The sequence below is a fragment of the Manis pentadactyla genome, chromosome 3 (assembly GCF_030020395.1).
Source record: "Manis pentadactyla isolate mManPen7 chromosome 3, mManPen7.hap1, whole genome shotgun sequence".
NCBI classification, from domain to species: domain Eukaryota; kingdom Metazoa; phylum Chordata; class Mammalia; order Pholidota; family Manidae; genus Manis; species Manis pentadactyla.
In genome coordinates, this window is record NC_080021.1 from 147,554,184 (window position 1) to 147,574,195 (window position 20,012).

General features: G+C 42.5%; 1 protein-coding gene across 5 annotated transcripts in view; it reads right to left on the bottom strand.

Annotated features, from left to right (window-relative positions):
• The window catches only part of PCSK5 (proprotein convertase subtilisin/kexin type 5), a 452,855-nt gene that overhangs the window by 16,274 nt on the left and 416,569 nt on the right, over positions 1-20,012 (bottom strand). For all 5 annotated transcript variants that reach the window (XM_057498570.1, XM_036893448.2, XM_036893449.2 and 2 more), the window contains 6 exons: positions 18,719-18,914; positions 12,381-12,598; positions 11,133-11,369; positions 8,265-8,495; positions 5,202-5,379; positions 4,052-4,269 (listed from right to left, as the gene is read on the bottom strand). In XM_057498570.1, the coding sequence (XP_057354553.1) occupies positions 4,052-4,269; positions 5,202-5,379; positions 8,265-8,495; positions 11,133-11,369; positions 12,381-12,598; positions 18,719-18,914 (1,278 nt within the window). The remainder of the gene's footprint in view (positions 1-4,051; positions 4,270-5,201; positions 5,380-8,264; positions 8,496-11,132; positions 11,370-12,380; positions 12,599-18,718; positions 18,915-20,012) is intronic.

Consider the following 20,012-nt stretch of genomic DNA (forward strand, 5'->3'; position numbering starts at 1 on the left):
CTGTTATCCCTACTCCTTAATGTTTTTATGTGATCAACCTACTGCTCCACGAGGAATCATTCTGGAAGGGAAAGGAAGCAAGATTAGAAGCAGGCTCTAACGGGTTGGCCTTTTCTTGTTTCATCTAAAAGTCTTCAATATCAAATGCCAAACCAAACTAAAAGAAAAAGCACTCCAAAATTCTCCCAGATCCCGGGCATGTGCATTAGAAGAATGAAGATGGACAATAATACAGGGCCTAATACTCTTCTATGAATCTGATTATTAGTAGCACAGATACATAAAAAAATCATGTGTAATAAGGTTATGAATTAACCCCTTCATACCAAACATACTGAAATGGTAGCCTAAATTTAAAAAGAGAGGACCAAAAAAAGAGCTCAAAGGTAAGATGAAATCTCTTTGGACCAGAGAAGGAATATAAATGCAAAATAGTAGTCAGATTCAAGCCACTCGCCTGCTTTGCTCCAGGCCTAGTTGTATGCAGTGGTGGCTGTGAGTTCAATTTGTCTACTGTAGTAGGAACTAACAAGTTTCCTTTGAGACCTGGGCTTAAACCAGGCTTACAGGTTAAAACAGGAGTTAGAATGGGAATCTCTGACCTTACAGACATCACCTTCTGACCAGGAACTCCCCCTGGGCGGCCCATTGGATTGCTGATGGGATCTGCATTATCATTGGTATCATCTCCAGGAATACTGTAACGTCCTGTTCATGGACTGAATTGCAGGGTGGGAGCAGGGGCAGTTAGTTAACCAAAGAACTACAAGACTGTGAGAAGTAAGGAAAAGGGAGAAAGTGAGGGAACGAAGAACCAAAACAAAAATACAAAGTACATAAATAAAATGAATGCTAAAAAGGATGATAAACACAATCAACAATTAGAATGTTATTTGCTTCAGAGAATATTAATTTTATAGAAAAGTTTGACAAAGTTTTTAAAATCAGTATGTAGAAGATGCTCAGAAAAATAAATGAAGACATCTCATAAAAAATTATAAATTAGGTAACACACAGGAAGATGTGAAACAGAAGAGATGGTTATGAAAAAAAAATTTGAAATCTTAAAAACAAATCATTTTTAATTTAAAACTGAAGTAATAGATGGGTTGAACTTAAGACACTAAACACAGAGAACTTAGACACTAAACACTAAAAATTAGAGAAGTAGAATAGAGTGCTGAGGAATTAACCTAGTATATAATCAAAGAGATAAAAATATAACAGAGCAGGTAGGAGACAGAGATTGAGATCATAGATTGAGAAACTCTTAAGTTACATAATGAGGAATCCTAGAAAAGGAGACTGGAGGGGATGGTGGAGAAGCAACACAGGCAGATCTAATAGCTGAAGAATTTCTAATTTACAAAAAGACATTGGGAGTTATTTGTTTTTTATTCATTCATTCATTTGGTAACCACTTAATGAGCACTTACAATGTATTACATTCTAGACTAGGAACAGTGGATACAAACTTAATGTGGTACAATCCTTGCCCTGAGCATCTCACAACTAGGAGAGATGGACATGTCTCATTAAAACGTAATATAAAAGAACTAAGCAATCTTTTACAGAATCAAGAAGAAGGAAGAACATTTCTGGGAGGACTAAGAAAAGCTCCCCAGAGGTGATGACATTCAAGCTGGACCTTTACGTTGAGAGTTCCTTAGAATTTTGTTCTCCAGGAAAAGGAAATGCATGGACAAAAGGCACAGAGGCATGAAAGAGCATGACATTTGGTGGCTGCTGAGTGGTTCTAGGTTCTAGGGTGCATGGAAGCAGAGCTGAGACCATAAGCTAAAAGAAAGGACTGGGGAAAGAACTTAATCACCTTTTAAAAATAGGAAATCATATATTTTTTAAAAAACTTCTTTTAAAAGTATTTAATAGATTTCAATGTATACAAAGGAGAAAAAGTCTTAAATCCATTCGTATGCATGGTCATATCACTACATAATAAAATAACCTGAAATTTGGCAGGTGGATTATTCTTTAGAATATGCTAGCTTAATTTATAAGTTTACCATCCAGTTTTAGCTCCTGTTCAATTTTCACATTTGTGTCTAGCCCTGGGCAGCTAATGAGACCGGGCTGACATAATAACCAGTAAATGGCTCTATATGCAAGGAGGAAAGAAAGGCATTTGTTGACATCTGTCTTCATGGCATACTTCTAAAGTTTCATTTCCATTTATTTTCAAAATTGCTGAGTCATCAGATGAAATTTTCTTAGTTTTGATTGACTTCATAGCAGTTATTGAGCATCTTTTGTGAACTGTGTATTTTGGAATCTTTTTTTGAAGTATAGTTGATGTACATTATATTGGTTTCAGGTGTACAACACAGTGATCTGACAGTTATGTACATTATGAAGTGCTTGCCGTGATAAGTGTAGTTACCATCTGTCACCACACAAAGATATTAAAACATTGACTATATTCCCTATGCTGTACTTTTCATTCTTGTGACTTTTTTTTTTATAATCGAGGTCTGTACCTCTTTATCCCCTTCACCTCTTTCACCCATCCTTCCCTCCCTCCCCTTTGGCAACCACCAATTTGTTCTCTGTATTTATTAGTTTATTTCTGTTTTTTAAAAAATATTTCACATATAAGTGAAATCATATGGTGTTTGTCTTTGTCTGACTTATTTCACTTAGCATAATACCCTCTAGGTCTATCCTTGTGGTTGAAAATGGCAAGATTCCATTCTTTTTTATGGCTAAGTAATATTTCATTGTATATATGTAGCACATCTTTATGCATTCGTCTACTGATCGACACCTGGGTTGTTTCCATGTCTCGGCTATTGTAAATAATGCTGCGATAAATATAGAGGTGAATATATTTTTTTAAATTAGTTATTTTTTTTCTTTGGGTATCCAGAAGTGGAATTACTGGGTCATATGGTATTTTTGTTTTAAGAAAAAACAGATAATATTGAAAGTTTTTTGAAGGACAAAAAAGCAAATGCACAGACTAGAGAGATATACAGAAAGTCATTATGAACAGTGCATGTTCATATATATGATGACTCATGATAATAAAGAGTGTATTTTTCCTCCCAAAATAAATTTGATGCAATGCCAATAACAAGGTATTTTTTTTTAAATAAAATGAGGCTGCTGATGATAAAATTTATATAGAAAAAGTACTAGTAACAGTCAAGGTAATTTCAAAAAGGATAACAGAAATATGTCCTATGAGTTGTCAATATTAATCTAATGAGCTTTACCAATTAAAATATTGTAGGAGGCATTTCTTTCTTAAATGTTGAGAAGAATTCACCTGGATCACCTTTCTTTGTCAAGCTTGGAGGATAATGAACAGATCTGAATTTTAGAAAGATCACTGGCCCGTTGCAGGTGAGGGGCAGGTAGCGAGACCACAGTTGGGGTGACTTGTTGACTACTTCAGAAAGTTGCCTAAGAGATGCTGAGAATAGAGACGGAGACTTGAGTAGAGAGATGTTTAGGAGAGAGAATCAACAGACTTTGAAGTTTCCCTTTATGATAGGTGGGTTGGGTGGGAGGCATGGGGAGGATAACTTCAAGGTCTCAAACCTGGGCAGTTGGTTGAACAGTGGGTTCATTAACAGAAAGAGTGGGTACTGGGGGTGTGCTTGCCCTGGGACATACTGCTTTTAGGGATCTCTGGGACAGAGAAGCAAGTATCTGGAAAATAAGAATGGAGCTTGGGGAGTTGGAGCGTAAGTAGTTGTTTAAGTAATGAAAATAAGTTTTGCTAGGCTGATTGTAAATTCAACAGCTAGAGAAGGAAGACAGAGCAGAGGGAACACTTCCTGGAGGAGATGATCTGGATGGACCCTGAGGGATGGGAGGTATAAAGAGGAAGCAGTGTGGGACAGGAACAGCCTGGGTTAGAGGGCAGCTGCAGAAGCTGAGAGAGAGCAGAAGGTGTTGATGTTGGAGAGGATGGGCTAGGAGGTTGGCAAGCAAGAGGAACCTCCGAAGGTGGGAAAGGAGAGGGTTGAGCCTGAGGAAGAACTTCTTTTTTCCATTCGCATGTGCAGAGGGACAGCGACACCCTCACCTTCGCATTTCTCGCAAGTTGGGTGACACCTCTCACATGTCTGTGTGCTTTGGTCTGCATAGTGATGCTCTGGGCAGGTGCGGTGACACTCTCCCTTGGAGCGCAGCAGAAAGAGGAGTGTATCACATGACAGGCAGTCTGTGGGCTGTGGGCCCCGGCACGCCTTACAGCTCTTGCTGCACCGCTCACACCATCCAGTGGAATTTTCTGCATAATATCTGAAACCAATGCAGGGAGCAAATACTGAATACTAAGCTTGGCTCCTAAATAGGATATGGTATAAAAATCACAATTAGTCAGACAGTGTTCATTCATTTACAAATGGGATCACTTTAGACTCTTTACTCATTAACTTTACTCAGTAGATACATTACTAATTATATTAATCTAATGATTCTCAGTTTTCTTACCTGTAAATCGGGCATTAGAATCTTTCCCCTGATGTTTTGTGAGGATTACATTAGATTAACACATATGAAGGGACCTATGACTTGTCACATGTAGATGACAATCATTGCTCACTACCTGGGCATTCCATAGATCCGTATTCTTTTCCACCTGAAAGTTCAGACTGGTATGTCTAGATTGCATGCAGTAACTAAGCTTGTAATTGTGGATTTTATGAGCTCATGACAGATTGGAGAATTAGTGGTATGAATGGAGATGTTTAGTGGAACTTGTTCCTTTTGTAAAATTGATGTTCCACACATATTGCTTAGACCTCACATATTTAACCTGACCAGAATGGATCCTAAGCAGAAGAGAAAGAACCTATATTGACAGTCTTGAACTTCCCTAAGGGAAGAATGGAATGCTTCACCTCTGCCTTGTGATTGCTTGTATTCTTTGAATTATTAGTGAATTTGGCACGTGAGTCTGACCTGACAATCTGACGCTTTGTGTTGTCTCAGGACCATGGTCACTCTGCCTCTCCTGTTTACTCTTCCATGACCATGAACTGCCTGAAATTCTGTGGAGACCCTTAGACCTGGACTGCCCTCTCCTTTCTGTTCCCTACTAGCAGTGAGACTTCTGTTTGGTTATGTAAGTGTTCTGTGACTTAGCTTCCTCATCTGCAGAATGGGTTTACTTATAGCACTATTTGGAGTGGTTATGGGATTAAACAAGGGAAGTGTGTTGAGCACCTTACCCTTCCCTGCATTGGGGCAGGCACTCCTTTCCCAGCTGGAACCAGCCCTCCTGGCAGGAGAGGCACTGTGTGCTGCGTCTCCCTTCACATGTCCTACAAGAGCTGTGGCAGGGGACACACCGGTGGCTGTCCTCATCAGCGTAGTAGCCCCCAGGGCAGTCCTGCACGCAGGTTGTGTCTGCCAAGGGAGGAAAAGAGTCTGTCTTTGTATCAAGTATGACACATGTCTCTTAAACCTCCTCTTTGTGCTCCCCACTGTACCATGTGGGCTGTACCATTCCTGAGGGTGATGGATATTCTTGGGAGCAAAGATTTATGTCCAAGAAACAGAATCAACCATAAAGCCATTAGAAGTTAAGGGAAAACAGAGGTCAGTGTGGATGGCACTGGTAGGCAGGAGACAGAATCCACAGTCTGTCAATATGAGCCAGAGGATGTTCCGGGTCTCCCAGGAGGTGGTGTACATTTGAGGCAGGGGCTGGGGCAGCAGAGTCAAGGCTGTATTGAAGAAAACAAAGTGCAGGGCCAACATGATGGCATGTTCCCACATTTTAGCCTTGCATGTGTTCCCTCCAGTATTTAACCTTGGTTCTGTTTTGCTGTCTACACAGGGTGGTTCTTGAAACTGAAATGAATTAAAATGAAATAAAATTAAGACTTCAGTTCCTTAGTGGTATGAGCATCAATGTAGAACATTTCCATCATGACAGAAAGTTCTATGGACAGCAAGTCTCTGTTTTGCTCATGTATTTAAAAAATAAGGTTAAAACCTTAAATCTACTGCTCTGTACAGGGAGATTGTTATAGTGAGATTGTTAGAGTCGATTGTTAAACGTCATACCACCCCAGTCCTTTCTCCTCCAACCCCACTGGAATCTCTGATTCTGACCTTTTCTTCTTTAACAACACTTAGGAGTGAAAGGGGGGAGTGGATTAATTAGAAAGTAAAAAACAGATTACTGGCTTCACAGTTTAGCACAGTGAAGTTCTTAGAGGCAACTTCTTCCCCAGTTTCTTGTGCTTAACCTCACAGAATGGAACCCAGGCTCTCCTAGGCCAAAAGCTAGTTTGTCTCTATAACTCACGTCAGCATTAAGCACAGGTCCGGTGGAAGAGCTAAGTTATATTAGAGCTGCTGTAAAAAGTGCTGTGGACTCAAACTCAGTGCTGGGAGACTCTCTGGGCTCCTTGAGGGCGGAGGCCACGTCTGTCACCTCTGATTTTATAGCACCTAGCCAAGTGCCAGGTCCCTGGTAAATACTGTTTGCTGGTGATTTTGTTAAAGTTGGGTGTTGACAAGGGTTCACCATCCAGTTAAGGTAGATGGTTAACTAGGGAGAAGCCTTAATCCCCTAAAGATGAAACACTTCTTTTTTAATTTCCTTTTGCTACTGTAACAAATCACCACAAATTTAGTGGCTTAAAATAATATAAATGTATTATCTTACAATTTTGGATATCAGGAAGTCTAAAATGGGTCCATGGGGCCATCTTCCTTGAGAGGCTCTGGGAGTGAGTCTGTGTCTTTGCCTTTTCCAAGTTCTAGAGGTTGCTGGCACCCCCTGGCTTGTGGCCTCCTGCTTAATCTTCAAAGCCCGAGCATAGCATCTTCTCTCTTTCTCTTCTACTGCTCTGATGTCACATAGCCTTCAACTACTCACTGATCATCCTGTTCCCCTCTTACAAGGACACTTGTGATAATCCAGGATAATCCTCCCAAATCAAGACCATTAATTTAATCCCATCTGTAAACCCCTCTTTTCCATGTAAGGTAGCATATTACCAGGTTTGAGAATTAGGATAGGGACATTTTCAGGGGACTGTTACTCAGTCTCCCACAGCCTGCAGAGGAGTTAGCTAGTTTATAACAAGCCTGATGCTGGTAGACTGATAGTGAGGGCCAGGGTGGGAGCATGTGAGGAGATCGGGCCTGAGCACATCGTGTGCCCAGCCCGTGTGGGACTACAGCTTTGTTACACACACGGGCTGAGGTCTCTGTTCTGGCGTACTTCACATGCTTAGCTTAAAGGAAGACCACCTTGTGGTGATAAGACATCTTCCTGCCTGCATGAAGGCCCCTGAGGTGATCACTGGTCTCACTCTGAACTGGGGATAATTAGAAAAGAAGGCCCTGGGGGTTGGGATGATACAGGAGATCTGGAATGTTCTCATGAAGCAGCAACTGCAGGGAAGGAAGGTCAGTGAGATTTGTGTAGGAGGAGCTTAAGATGGATGGATAGAGAAGATTGGCATCCTTGAGTGTTTCCTGTTGATGAGGAATGGTGTGGAGGGTAACTCAGGGCAATGATGTCCTTGCTGGTGACACCTCAGCAAGAAGAGGACAAATCGCTGCACATTTCTATGCTGAGCGCCTTGCCTCTCAGGTCCACTGGGTCAGGGGGATGAATGCTAACACTTCCAGGCCTTCAGCACACCTGTCCCTTTCTTCCCTCTATCCTACTCCCCTCCACTGCTCCTCCTTTCAGTTGAGTTTTGTTCCATTTTCTTTCTCCCATACCTGTGGAAATTTTCAGGTTAGAAGAGGTTAAAGAGACATGACAACTAAATGGAATACTTGACTCTAGCCTGGACCCTGTCCTAAAGGGGAATTGATAGACTCATAATACAGATCGTATGTTAAAGTATCATATCACTAACGCTGATAGCTGTACTGTGGTTATGTAGGAAAGCGTCCCTATTCTTAGGAGATACATGTGAAAGTATTTGTGGGAAAGGGACCATGATGTATGTAACATCCCCAGATGGTTCAGAAAAATATATTGCTGATCATGTATGCATCTACACAGAGACAGAGAGCAAGCAAATGCCAAAGCCAGTGGTTGGAAAGGTTAACGAGGGGGAAGTGGGTAAAGGGTACATGTGCAGTGTTCTCCGTCCTGTGCTCACTCTTGCATTTTTTCTGTACATTTGAAAAATTTCCAAAAACAAAGTAAAACATAAACAAGAAAGAACACCAGCACCACTTGGGCACCAGGCATCATACAAGGTAGGGTCTCAGACAGAGGGAAAGACAGAGTCCCCCTCCGAGGAAAAGTGACTCACTGAGAAGAAGGCTGTCCTTCCTGCAGGTGTGACACTGGTCGTCAGAGGGCCCCATGCAGCGGAAGCACTTGGCGTGGCAGGGCTTGCATCCCAGGGCTGCCTCATCCCAGTACTCGGAGGCAGCACATTCCTTGCTAGGCACACACTGTCCATGGCTGTCCACCCTCAGGCCTTCCTGACAGGTCGTGCAGCTCCCAGATGATGAGCAGGTCTGGCAGGACTTATGGCAATCTGTGGGCCAGATGGGCATGGCAGAGAGTGAGGGAGGGCCAGGGCACCCCTCTGGGGAGTCATTTCCCCTGGAAAGTGTGTTTGCACTGCTTCCCCATTTCTCCTAGACATTTCCAGGGCTTTGCCAAAGGTGTGGGGCCATGAGTTGGGGACAGCCCTGGGGTTTTGGGTGGAGCATTCTTGCTGCATAATGAGAAAATATGGCTCTTTCTTTACATTCTCTGTAATATCTAGAGAGCCCTCCCTGCAGTAGCCACCTCAGAAATATTAGTAAGCCGCCATATAATTACCCAAATGGCAACAAAATAATAACAAGCAATTCTGCAGCAGCATGGCCACACTCTGTTGGGGGCCTTGTCACCACCATAACCCCTATTGTGTTTCTCCACTGACCTCCCAGAATACCTTGAGCTCATCACTAATGTACAGTTGTGGGTCTATATCATAATTGTTGACAAAGAAGGCCTCTTGTGGTCATTTATGAATGCACAGTGCATATGAGAGGGCCTCGTATATAACTGGCACTCAGTAGGCATTTTTTGGGCAAATAAAATGACAACAATTCACTTTCACTTTGGGGTTTGAGTGGTTGCCATTCCCTCTGCCTAGAATTCTCTTCTCCCAGATACATTCATGGTTGGTTCCCTCCTTTTCTCAGTGATGTCCTGGCTGCCTTCTCTCTCTTTTCATCTGGATTCTGCCTACCTTCCTGTCCCCCTTCCCTGCCTCACTTTTCCTTCTGACTTATTTTCTTTAGTCTGTCTTCCCCAGTGGAATGTAAGCCCCATGAGGGCAGGATTCTGCCTCTATTGTCCCCTCTGCTCCCCAAGGCTGGAAGAACATTCAGCACCTGGTGGCCTCCAAATACATACTCACTGGTTGAATGGATGCATGGCATTATTATTGTGATTATTATCATCTCATTTGATCTAGATCAGGAAATTGAGGTGGGAGGTGCTAAGTCACTTGGCTGGAGAAGGGCAGGATCAGGCACTGAACCCAGGACCTTAACAAAAGCTCTTGCTGTTTCTGCCCCAGTGCCTTGGGAAAGGCAAGGGATTCTTAGAGATGGCTGTGCTATCTCCTAGGGGATAATTTGGGGTGACCAGAATGGATCCCAAGTCCTTGTGTTTCTCAGAGAAGATCTTCCTCCGAGATTGCTTGGTTCCAGATGCTTCTCTGAACCTATCCAGATCTCAATTTTCAGGTCAGATCCTTCTGCTGCTTCTCTCTGAAAAGTCAGGAGGTCACCCTGTTTCTTCCAGTACCAGCTTCCCTCTGCCTCCCTTGGGATTGGTGGAAGGTGCAGTGCATTTTTAGGCCTCAAGTCAGTTTCCAAAAGTTGAGTTGGTTTGAGGTGAGCCTGGGCATCTATTTTTTTAAGTTCTCTAGCTGATGATAATGGGCAGCCAGGGATGAGAAAATTAAATCAGGTAAATTAAATAAATGTACTCTGAGACCTGTAAAATTCTCTATGGCAAATTACTTTAATTACTGAATACTAGAGAAAGGCCAGAAGTGGATCCTGAATTCTTGCCCTGGTGCAGGCAAGGTAGGCCTGTAGGCCTTTGGCCAAGTCACTAGACTTCTTGTGGAAACCGACCCACAGCTCTGCTTCCTGCCTCCCATGCTCATCCCCACCTTTTGCTGCCCTGGCACAGCTGCCTCTGCAAGTCCACAGGTAGTCAGGTGGGACATTGACACTAAAGTGTGTTTACATAAAGCACAAAGAGGTATACCCAGATCATAACGTGAGAGCAGAAAGCCTTCAGGAGTAAGATGCATCTCATGTCCTACCAAAAACTCCCTGACTGAGTTCTGGGAGGTGGTGGCCTCAGGTCCTCCTGCCACAGGAGTTCAACCTCAGCCTCTGCCCTTGTTGGGACTTCTCAGGATGTCTCTCTAGTGCTTTCATGGTAGCAGCATAGGGGCTAAGATACCCCTGGCTGCCTAGCTAGGGGGAATTCTGGAAATGTCCCCTTCCTCCAGAATGTTCTCTCACTTGTTTGCGAATTCCCCTAGTAATGGGAAATTGATTTCATTTTTATCTTTTGGGTCAACCAGTTCATACCCAGTTAAAGCATAAAGAGGCATAAATAATGCAAGATCCTTTCTTGAATGAGTAGGGATGGACATGTGGAGGGGGAGATGGAGTGGAGAATCCAGGGCAGAAATCAGTGAAGGTGTTGAGGAGGGAAGAGGGGAGGGAACTGGGGGCACCAGGAAGCTCCTCTCTGGCACAGCTCCCCTTAGAGTGCTGTACATTTTTAATGGCTTTATGTTTTAAGGAAAAGCTTCCATTTGGGTGACTTTTGAAGGCTCATCATCTCTGTTATAAATCTTCACATGAGAATTCTTTTTTGATCAGCAGTTCAGAGCCACTGGCATGAGGAGGGTCAACCTGATTTGTTAGTAAGAGAAGTTACATGATCAAAGCTTATATATGATTCATTTAAAAAGTTATAAATTAGAGTAGATTCAAAATATGCTTCCTTGAGCAGGAGGGAAAAGGATAGGATGATAGGTCTGGGGCTAAAACTGTGCAAACCCCAGACCATCCTTTGTCTCTGCAGAGGCCTGTGGCCCCACTGGGCTCCCTGTGATGCAGCATTTGGCTCCACACCCGGAGCCTTTTACCTTTGCATTCCTTAATCTCTTTTTCATAGTAAGTTCCTGTTGGACACTCGTCCAAACACCACCCATCATAGAGAACTGAGGATGTGTCAGCACACAGGTCACAGTCGTCCTCGGAGGGGCCACTGCATTTCAGACAGTCGTCGTGGCAGGGGACACACTGGCCTGCATCCGCATAAAAGTGATTGGGACAGGACTGATGGCACACGTCCTGGTACAGGAAGAAGTCAGGCATACACTCTGGGGGAAGGAGAAGTCAGCAAGTTATCACTGTGAAATCAGCAAGGTCCCACTCTGGGGGAAGGAGAAATCAGCTAGGAGAAAGGAATTCATTCCTTCTGCAGCAGGCAAGCCTGTCCCTGCCACTTCGGCTCATTTGACCGCAGTGTACATGTGCCCCATCCCCACCCTGCTAGGCCATATCCTCCATGTCTCAGAAGCCGTGCTTTGGGGAAGGAGACCACCTATAGTGGCCTGTTGGTATGGAATTGGGTTTACATCCTGAAATGATTTGCTGCTTAGAGGTGCAAATAGTTACAGTGCTCAGACAGACCAGTGGTGGCTGAGGTGCTGGAGGTATTGTTTGGAAAACTAGGCCGATGAAATATACATGGTTAATCAGCATGAAGCCATGGGTCATGAGTTTAATTCATTTGTATTCGTTCTCTTATTTTGGGGGAAATCCAAGACAATACTGTAGGTCATGCCTAGAAAATCCGTTGGATAGGGCAGCACCAGTTAAATGAACCTGTCTTATTCTGGAGAGGAAGTTAGGCAGCCTGCCTTGGGAGATAATTCCAGAGAAAATAATCCTAGCCAAAGTGTTATTCTCAGTCTCATAGTTGCCTGAACTTTTCTTTTATATCTTTTAGCAATTCTCTAGCTACCTCTGTGTTTCATTAACATATCGTCTCTCCTGTGGGAACTTTGTGCACAGAGAGGTGGGAACTTTGACTTTTCTTTCTCTCCAGCACACGGGATAGTGCTTGGCATACCCTAAGAGCTCAGTGCATGTGTGTGTAAAAAGTCATGCAAGAGGGGCTCTTGTTTGTCTTAACTTGCAGAATCCATAACGAAAGGCATTATCTGAACCCCATTTTCCTTAGTGATGTGCATGGAGGTAGATAAATTTCAGTAACATGACGGAGACTGGTTCCCTCAGTTCTGCATGGACTTCCCTCCCTCGGAGAGTCGGCCCCTGGCTGGGTGGCTCAGTAGAGCCGCACTCTCCCTGGGATGCGATGCAGGTACCTTTGCATGTTTTCTCATGGATGCAGTCCTCGCACATCTCTGGGCACTGCTTGCACTCCCCCTCCACGGCCACGTGCCTCTTGGAGCAGCTTTCCTGGCACATTCCGTGGTCCAGGATGAGGCCTTCTTCACAGGAGTGGCAGTTGGTGGCATTTCCCTCACACGTTCTGCAAGGAGAGCTACAGCGTTCACATGTGCCGTCTTCTGCATAGAAGCCCCTGTGGGAGGAGAGAGCGAGTAGAGAAGCTTTCTAACTAAGGAAGTGAGTCACACCTGGGGGCAAAGGAATCAGGACCAAAAGTGGATGGACGGCTGCTAGTGTGACCAAATGAATCCATTAGATTTCCTGAGCAAGTGTGAGAAATCAGGTCTGGAAAAATAGAATGGAAAGGATAGGTGTTATCCTTGTGAATTTGGTTGTTTGAAAACAACTTTTGTTAATTTGTATAAAGCTTAGCCATCTTCTGTTTCTCTATTTTACATCCCGATTTTCATTCTTTTTACCTTTCTGGAAATACTTTTTATTCAATTCAATACATTTTAAATGAAGAGATTCAATAAATCAATTTAATATTTAATATAAAAATTAATTATTAAGTAAAAAATTATTTTCAAAAGGCTCAAAATGTTTAATGCCCCATAAAATTGGAACCACTTCTGCTTTTGGATGCTTTCAGCCACCGTCTGATGGCTTCTTTAAAACACAGACATATAACATTCATACACAGCACCAAACATATTTTGAACACTTGTTACTAGAGTATATGTTTATGTGGTTGACTTCCAGGTGGAATCTGATGTATGGATATATGCATATTGTATCTCTGAATGACTTAACCATCACACCTTAGAGATCACTCACTGGTGTGTGAACACAGTAACTGTGAAAACCCCCAGCCCTTTCAGATATATCTGGGAGATGAGGGAAGTATAGATGCTGTGTCTTTGAAGGGAGACGCTGAAGGGGAGAGCTGGAACTTGCAAAGCAGGAAAATCATAAACTGCTGTAGAGAAAGTGGACTTCCAATGTCATAGGTACTTAATTCTGATTGTTTTCTATAATTATCCTTCTATAAGTCAATATTGGGGAGGAAAAGTTTTCCTCCATCCTTCAAGGTTCTTCTCACTGGTCTAAGAACCAAATTAGCATGGACAGATGAACTGGAGAAAATAAAATTTAATTTTGAACATACCCCACAACATGAGAAATTTGAAGACAGAAAGGTAAAATGAGGTATATATGCTGACCTGGGCTGAGGGATGGACCAGGGGCCTGGGGCTGCAAAGAGGGAGCGGGCAATGCACAGGGCAAGAGGAAGAGCAGATGTTTCATGATTAGTTGTTTGCCCTGCCATACAGACAGGTCATTTGGATAAAATTTATCTCTGGTAATAACTCCTACTGTAGGAAAGACCCCAATTTAGATTTTTCTAGGTAGTTAAGGGAGAGGAAAAATAGTTTCTCTTGAGCCCACAGGGTCTTCATTTGCCTTCTCAAAATAGTTCACATGCCGAAGTGGCACATTTTGGGAAGGTTTGTTCTGAACTCTGCCAGCTACTTCCACAATAGTGCCGTGTAACAAAACATCCCCACACTCATTGTCTCTTGTGTATCTGTGGGCAAGCAGATCTTGGCTGAGCTTGCATTCAAAGAGGCATATGTCACTGTGCAGGAAGAACTCAGGCATGCACTCTGGGGGAAGGAGGCTGACTCCCAGCTGCGTGCTGGGTCCAGGTCTTCTTCATGTCCCTTTATCCTCTTGGCATAGGGAACTACTGGGACATGGTCTTCTCTTAGCTGTGACAGAGGCACAAGAGGGCAAGTTCAACTGTGCAAACACATTTTAAGCCTCTGCTTCTCTTCTGCTAACATCTTTAGCTTTGGCTAAAACAAATCTAACAATCAAGCCCAAAGTCAAGGGTCAGGGAAGTCCGTTCTGTCTCTTGTGGGAGTTGCTGCGAAGTTACAGGCAGAGGGCATGGGTCCAGGGTGGGGTGAAGCATGGCTGCAAATGACTGAATCTGCTAGTCCTCTTTGAATCCTAAAGCCATTCAGGGACCCTATACTGCATCTTTTCTTGATGCTTTCATTATTTTACTCATTCACATCCATTTAATCATTCTTTCAGTCATTCATTTCTTGTATGTATTTGGTAAACAAAAATGTATTGAATGCCTCAGGAAGAAACAGGACAGAGGTGAATAAAAGTCACATTACTAACGTGGTATGAAGAAAGGAAGAGTGGAGATGAAGCAGTTCATGTAGAAGAGGGGGAACTAAATAGTATTCAGATGGAAGTGAAGGCCAGGCTCCTTCACACATTAGTATCTGGCTTTTTTTGGACCCTGATGGAGAACACGCAGAGAACAAAGACACCACTGCTACTTCGTCCAACCAAGTCAGTGTCTGAAAAATGAATTTGACAGGATAGCAAATAGAAATGTATTACATGTTTACCACAGTTGATTAAATTTGAGAAATTTGAAATTGAGGAAATTTAGTGCATTCTCAAACATATCACATCTTCTACCTGGATGAGAATTTGGTGGATTCATTGTTTCTGTGTGTGTAGTGAGAAGTTTGGCCTCATCAAAAGAGAGGTCTGGCCTTTCTCCCCAGCTGACTTCTGAACTCTTGGAATTTTCCAAGTGATAGGAATGTCTCCGTTATTCATCATGGGGTTCTCTGACTGCACCTGGTAATTTATGGTAAGGAAATGACTCAGGGTGGGGACTGGCTGTGCTAGAAGGACCAACCCTGTGTTTACAGGTTAGGGACTGTGGCCCATGTGATTATCACCTGACCCTTGGGGAACTTGCAATGCCAGGTCTGACCAAGGTCTCTACAGAATAATTTCTGAAGATGAGCAATTCTAGTACAGAATTTGAAAAATGCAACACCAAGAAAACCTTTTTCAGATTCCTCTAAGGGAACCAGCAAATTTCAGATGAGAGGCTGAAAAGAGAGGAGTAGATTCAAGCAAAAAATAAAAAAAGGATTGAAGAGTACTGCTAACTCAAAAATACATGACTCAGAAATTTGTCAGGAGGCAGCCAGCAGGCAATGTGGTGACAAGGTGTTTTTCCAAAGCCCCTTTGCTAAAAGCAGCCTTTCCATGTAGATCTGCCCAGTGATTTGCCCACCTGTCTTCTCCCTGCATTTGTCAAACTTTTTTGTTAATGCTTTATTCCACCATCACTTTTATTTAAGAAGACAACTATTTCTTTTGAGAAGAAACGGCCACCTGCTTTAAATTGTTAAGTTCAAAGTTAAATGTTGAACTCTTGGCCCAAATAAATACATATAAGGCAGAAACCATATGGTTCTGGAGCTTCACCTATATTTGACAGATACCTGAAACAGTGACAGCCAGTGCTTAAAGGAAGACCATTTTTTCTTCTATCAGATCTTCAAATCTGTTCCTGTGTGGTGAATTTGAACACACTTTTAAGTTTTGTGTTGTCTTTTAAACAAACTCCATAATGATGTATGTTACTACTCAAACTTTCTTCTGTGAACATAGACCATATCTGAAAAAGCGATGGCCACTCATGCTGACTTATAAACAATCCTGAATACCAAACAAATAATTCGGATGCCATTCCATTGCAGACTGTGTACCTGTTAGAAATCCTACTGTTGTTTTAGGATGGATCGCACCCGAAGGGGTGATTTCTCAGAAATAGCAACAAACCTGCCAAGCCAAGCTGGATATTACATACATTTTCCTCAGACTTTCATCTTGCCTGTTTTTTTGTAAACACAAAGGTGGGGGCCCTTAAGTAATCAAACCACCCTACTCAGAACAGGAGGGCCCATGCTCATACTTCCATAGTCTGCAGGACTTTCTTGTTAGTAGCTTCCTTACTGCCCAAAACATGCAAAAATCTTGGTTGCTGTGTATCTGCATACTGCCCCATTGCTTCATAGGAGGGGATCGATCTGGATTTGGAGGAAAGAAGTGTTGAGTGGGCTGCTGAGTGGAGGGAAGGCACAGTGCACCTCTTCCTCTTTCGTTTTTATGCATTGTCAGTTCCTGTAACACTGGAAGAATCTGCAAGAATTGGGAAAGGGGTGATAATAATGACATCCAGTCCCATCCCACCAGGACAAAGGTGAGCAGGGAAGCAGTGATTGCCTTTGGTAAGTAGATTTCTGACCTTCACCTCTGTTTTATTGTAAGACCTCTGCTGACTTTGCTCAGGCTGGAGCACTGATGTTGGAGGAGGAGGGCTGGGAGTTCCCTGACTCTGTCTTTTGCCCCCCGCACTCCCTTCTCTTTCCGGACTCTCTTGCCCTGACCCTTTTTCCCCCTTATCCCAATCTCTGCCTGACAAAAATCCTTTAAGAGCTTTTCACCAGTAAGCCTCTTCCTAAATACCCAGCTGGGGAGGAACCTTGAAAATACACTAAGTGAAAGAAACCACTCATAAGAGATTGTATTTTCTAGCATTCCATTTATATGAAATGTCAGAATAGGCAAATCTATGGAGACAGAAAATAAATTAGTGGTTGCTTAGGTCTGGGAGAAATGGGGAGTAACTACTAAAAGTGTAGTTTCTTTTTGGGATGATGCAAGTTTTTAAAACTGTGGTGATGCTTGCACAACTCTGTTAATACAGCAAAAAACATCAAATTGTATATTTTATATGGGTGAATTTTGTGGTATGTGAATTATATCTCACTAGAGCTGTTATGTCAAAAAAGAAACCCTTTCGATGAGAAGCTGGCATAATGCATTGGTGAAGCACATGGCCTTCAGTGCTGGGTGGTTCGGTTGAAGTCCTGACCACCATGTGTTAGCTGTGGGACACTGCACACCACCTGTTTCCTTATCCACAAAATGGGGTGAAACAGTAGCGTCTGAATAAGAGGGTTCTTGTGAGTACTAGTGGGATCATGCAGCTGAAGCCCTTAGCCCAGTGCCTAGATGTCACAAGCACTCAACAAGCAGCTATTTTTAAATGGTTTCTTTTCCCTTGGAATTTCTTAGCTCTTTGTGTATTCATAGCAATTTGTGTATGACATTGATTATATAAACCTTCCCTACTAAACTGCAAGCCTTTTGCAGGCTCAGACATCCTTCAGTTGATCTTAACTTAGCTTCCAATGTCAATTCTTATATCTGGTAGGTGCTAAATAATTACTTGTAGAATTAAATTGAAAATGCTTGGCTTTTACACTAGATTGGAAGCTTCTCAAGGGTAAGTACCATGACTTTATACCCTAGAGGATCTATCTCAGTAATGAATACAAATAGATCATTAGGAAATAGGTGTTGGTGTTTTTTTCTAGTTCTTTTAATTAGCAGGCAAATGAAATTTCTAATTCCTTAAAATTGATTCAGTTGGCTGCTTCCCTAAACTCATTTCTCATCTGCCTCTCTCCAGTCTTCCAGGCTGTCAGGGTTCCACTTTTGTTTGGGTGTCTAGGAGTGAATATTGTCCAGCCTTACCCAGTCCTTCTATTTCCATTCTCCTTGCCAGAGATTGGTTTTGGAAGGTGCAAGTGATGCATTCTGGCTAATGAGATGTGAAGGGAAGTCTGGGGAAGTTTTCTTTCTTCTTAAAAAGAGATAAACAAGGAGGGCTGTGCCCTTTTCTGTCTATGGTTGGTGTAGAGTGGGGAGGGGTGGTGTTTGGTGATGGGGCAGACAATGTGGCCCAGAGGAAGAAAAGCTAAGGAAGATGTAGGAGCAAATGGAAAGATCGTGGGTTTTTAATGAGAGTGCTGGCCCCTCAAGTAACCAATACTGTGTTTCTTAACTTTCATCTTATGAGATAATGAGCCCCGTATTGTTTCAGTCATACTATTAGGAATTTCTATTGCTTGTCACTGAACATCTCCTGATGTTCTTTTCCATTTGCTATTCCCAGTTCCCTTTTAGGCAAATCCTGGAGGCAGAACCATTGATAGGAAAAGTCAGGGAGTTATAAACCAGGGGACTGAGGAAACCATAAGGATTCAATAAATAATTAACCAGGTATTATTCTGTCTTTATTATTTATAATTCATACCTCATGTACTGTAAACATTTAGAAGTTATGTGTTCACAGCCAATCACAGCCTTATTTTTGTGATGGAGAAAAACCTACTTGATTATGAAAACAAGGTGGAAAAAGAATGTAAAGGGAAAAATGTATGCATATAATAGTCACAAAAGAGAAGTGTGTGAGTTTTTATACATTTCGGCTGCTGTGGCAATACTGATATCCCATAGTTGAGAGGGGACACATGTAGGCACTGTAACAGGGAGGGAAAGAGTTCTTCGGTCAATAGAAAGGAATTGCCCTTAAAGTATGGTGGGAGCCCAAAGCAAATGGAGGAGGAAGACTTACTCAGGGCATCTGGTGTAGCACCTGCCTTGGTGGAGGAAGAGAGGGCGGTCTGGCTGAGTCCAGCACTTTTTGCAAAAGTTGGCTCCAGAGCAAGACGCACAGTCCTCAGTACAGTTCTCACAGGTGCCACTCCTCGCCGAGGGCCATGTGCCTTGGGGACAGGAGGCAACGCAGGCCTGAGCCAACAGGTATGTGCCTAGAAACCAAGGGAAGAAGGCAGATCAGATGGTCAGCAGGTGTCTGATCTAGCAGCACACACACCGGTGCAGATAACTGATGCTTGCCGCAGCTTATTTTTAACTGCTCCGAAGACCCAACTATGTAGACTCTTATTTCAGGTTTATGCAAATATTAGTGATTCTGAGTCTTTCAAGAGGAGTTAAATCTTTAGAAAGGAAATGGACAACAGGGGGCTTTTACCCTGTTTCTTTTACTTTCCTGCTGATATTGGTGAAAGTCACTGTGGGACTTCCCTTTGCCAACTGATCATTCCATTAACACCTTTGTCCTCCTGGCATAAGGCAGTTATACATGCATAGCTTGATAGTCTGTTTTTCTGCTTCTCCAAAGCCCACCTTTTTAGGACACTAACAGTAGCAATTCTTCCACCCAACTCCACCTTGAATGAATGGTTCATCTGTTTATTTTTAATTGAAAAAATCAGATAACATCATTATTAAAGAAAATTTTAAAATCTCCAAAATTTCAAGAAAATTGCTTTAATTTTTGTTTGTAATCTCAAATGCTGTTTAGGAGTAGAATCATGACACACCTATAATTTTAGACTTTGTTGCTTTTGCATCTCATTTCACTATTAAAATTGCACATTCCAACATAATGATCGCTTTAATGGGAGTATAACATTCTTAATTCTCAATGTTAATGTACATGTTAATAAAATACACACCTAAGTCAGGGGCCTTGTTGCATCTGATGTTTTATTTTTACAGACAATGAAGCAATTAATTTGCTGAGCTGTTAAGTGGTTGCTCTTCTTTTTTTTCTCTCCTAAATTCAGTACCAGAAATGAAGAAGGAAATAATGGGTAGGCTATTTATCCCCACCTAGATTCGCTACCTTAAGGTCTAATGTTTCAGCTAATGCACTTTAAAAGAGCAATGGGACTTCTAGAAATGTCAGGTACCCAAAGACTCTAACAAATTCTGTGGCCAAATCAACAGATAACTTCATCATGTCTTTGGATAAAAAGACACTTTTTTTTTCGGTCTTTTGAAAGCCAGTTTTTATTATAGGTTGGTGGTTCCTGTGTTTCCTGGAGTAGCCACTGTAATAG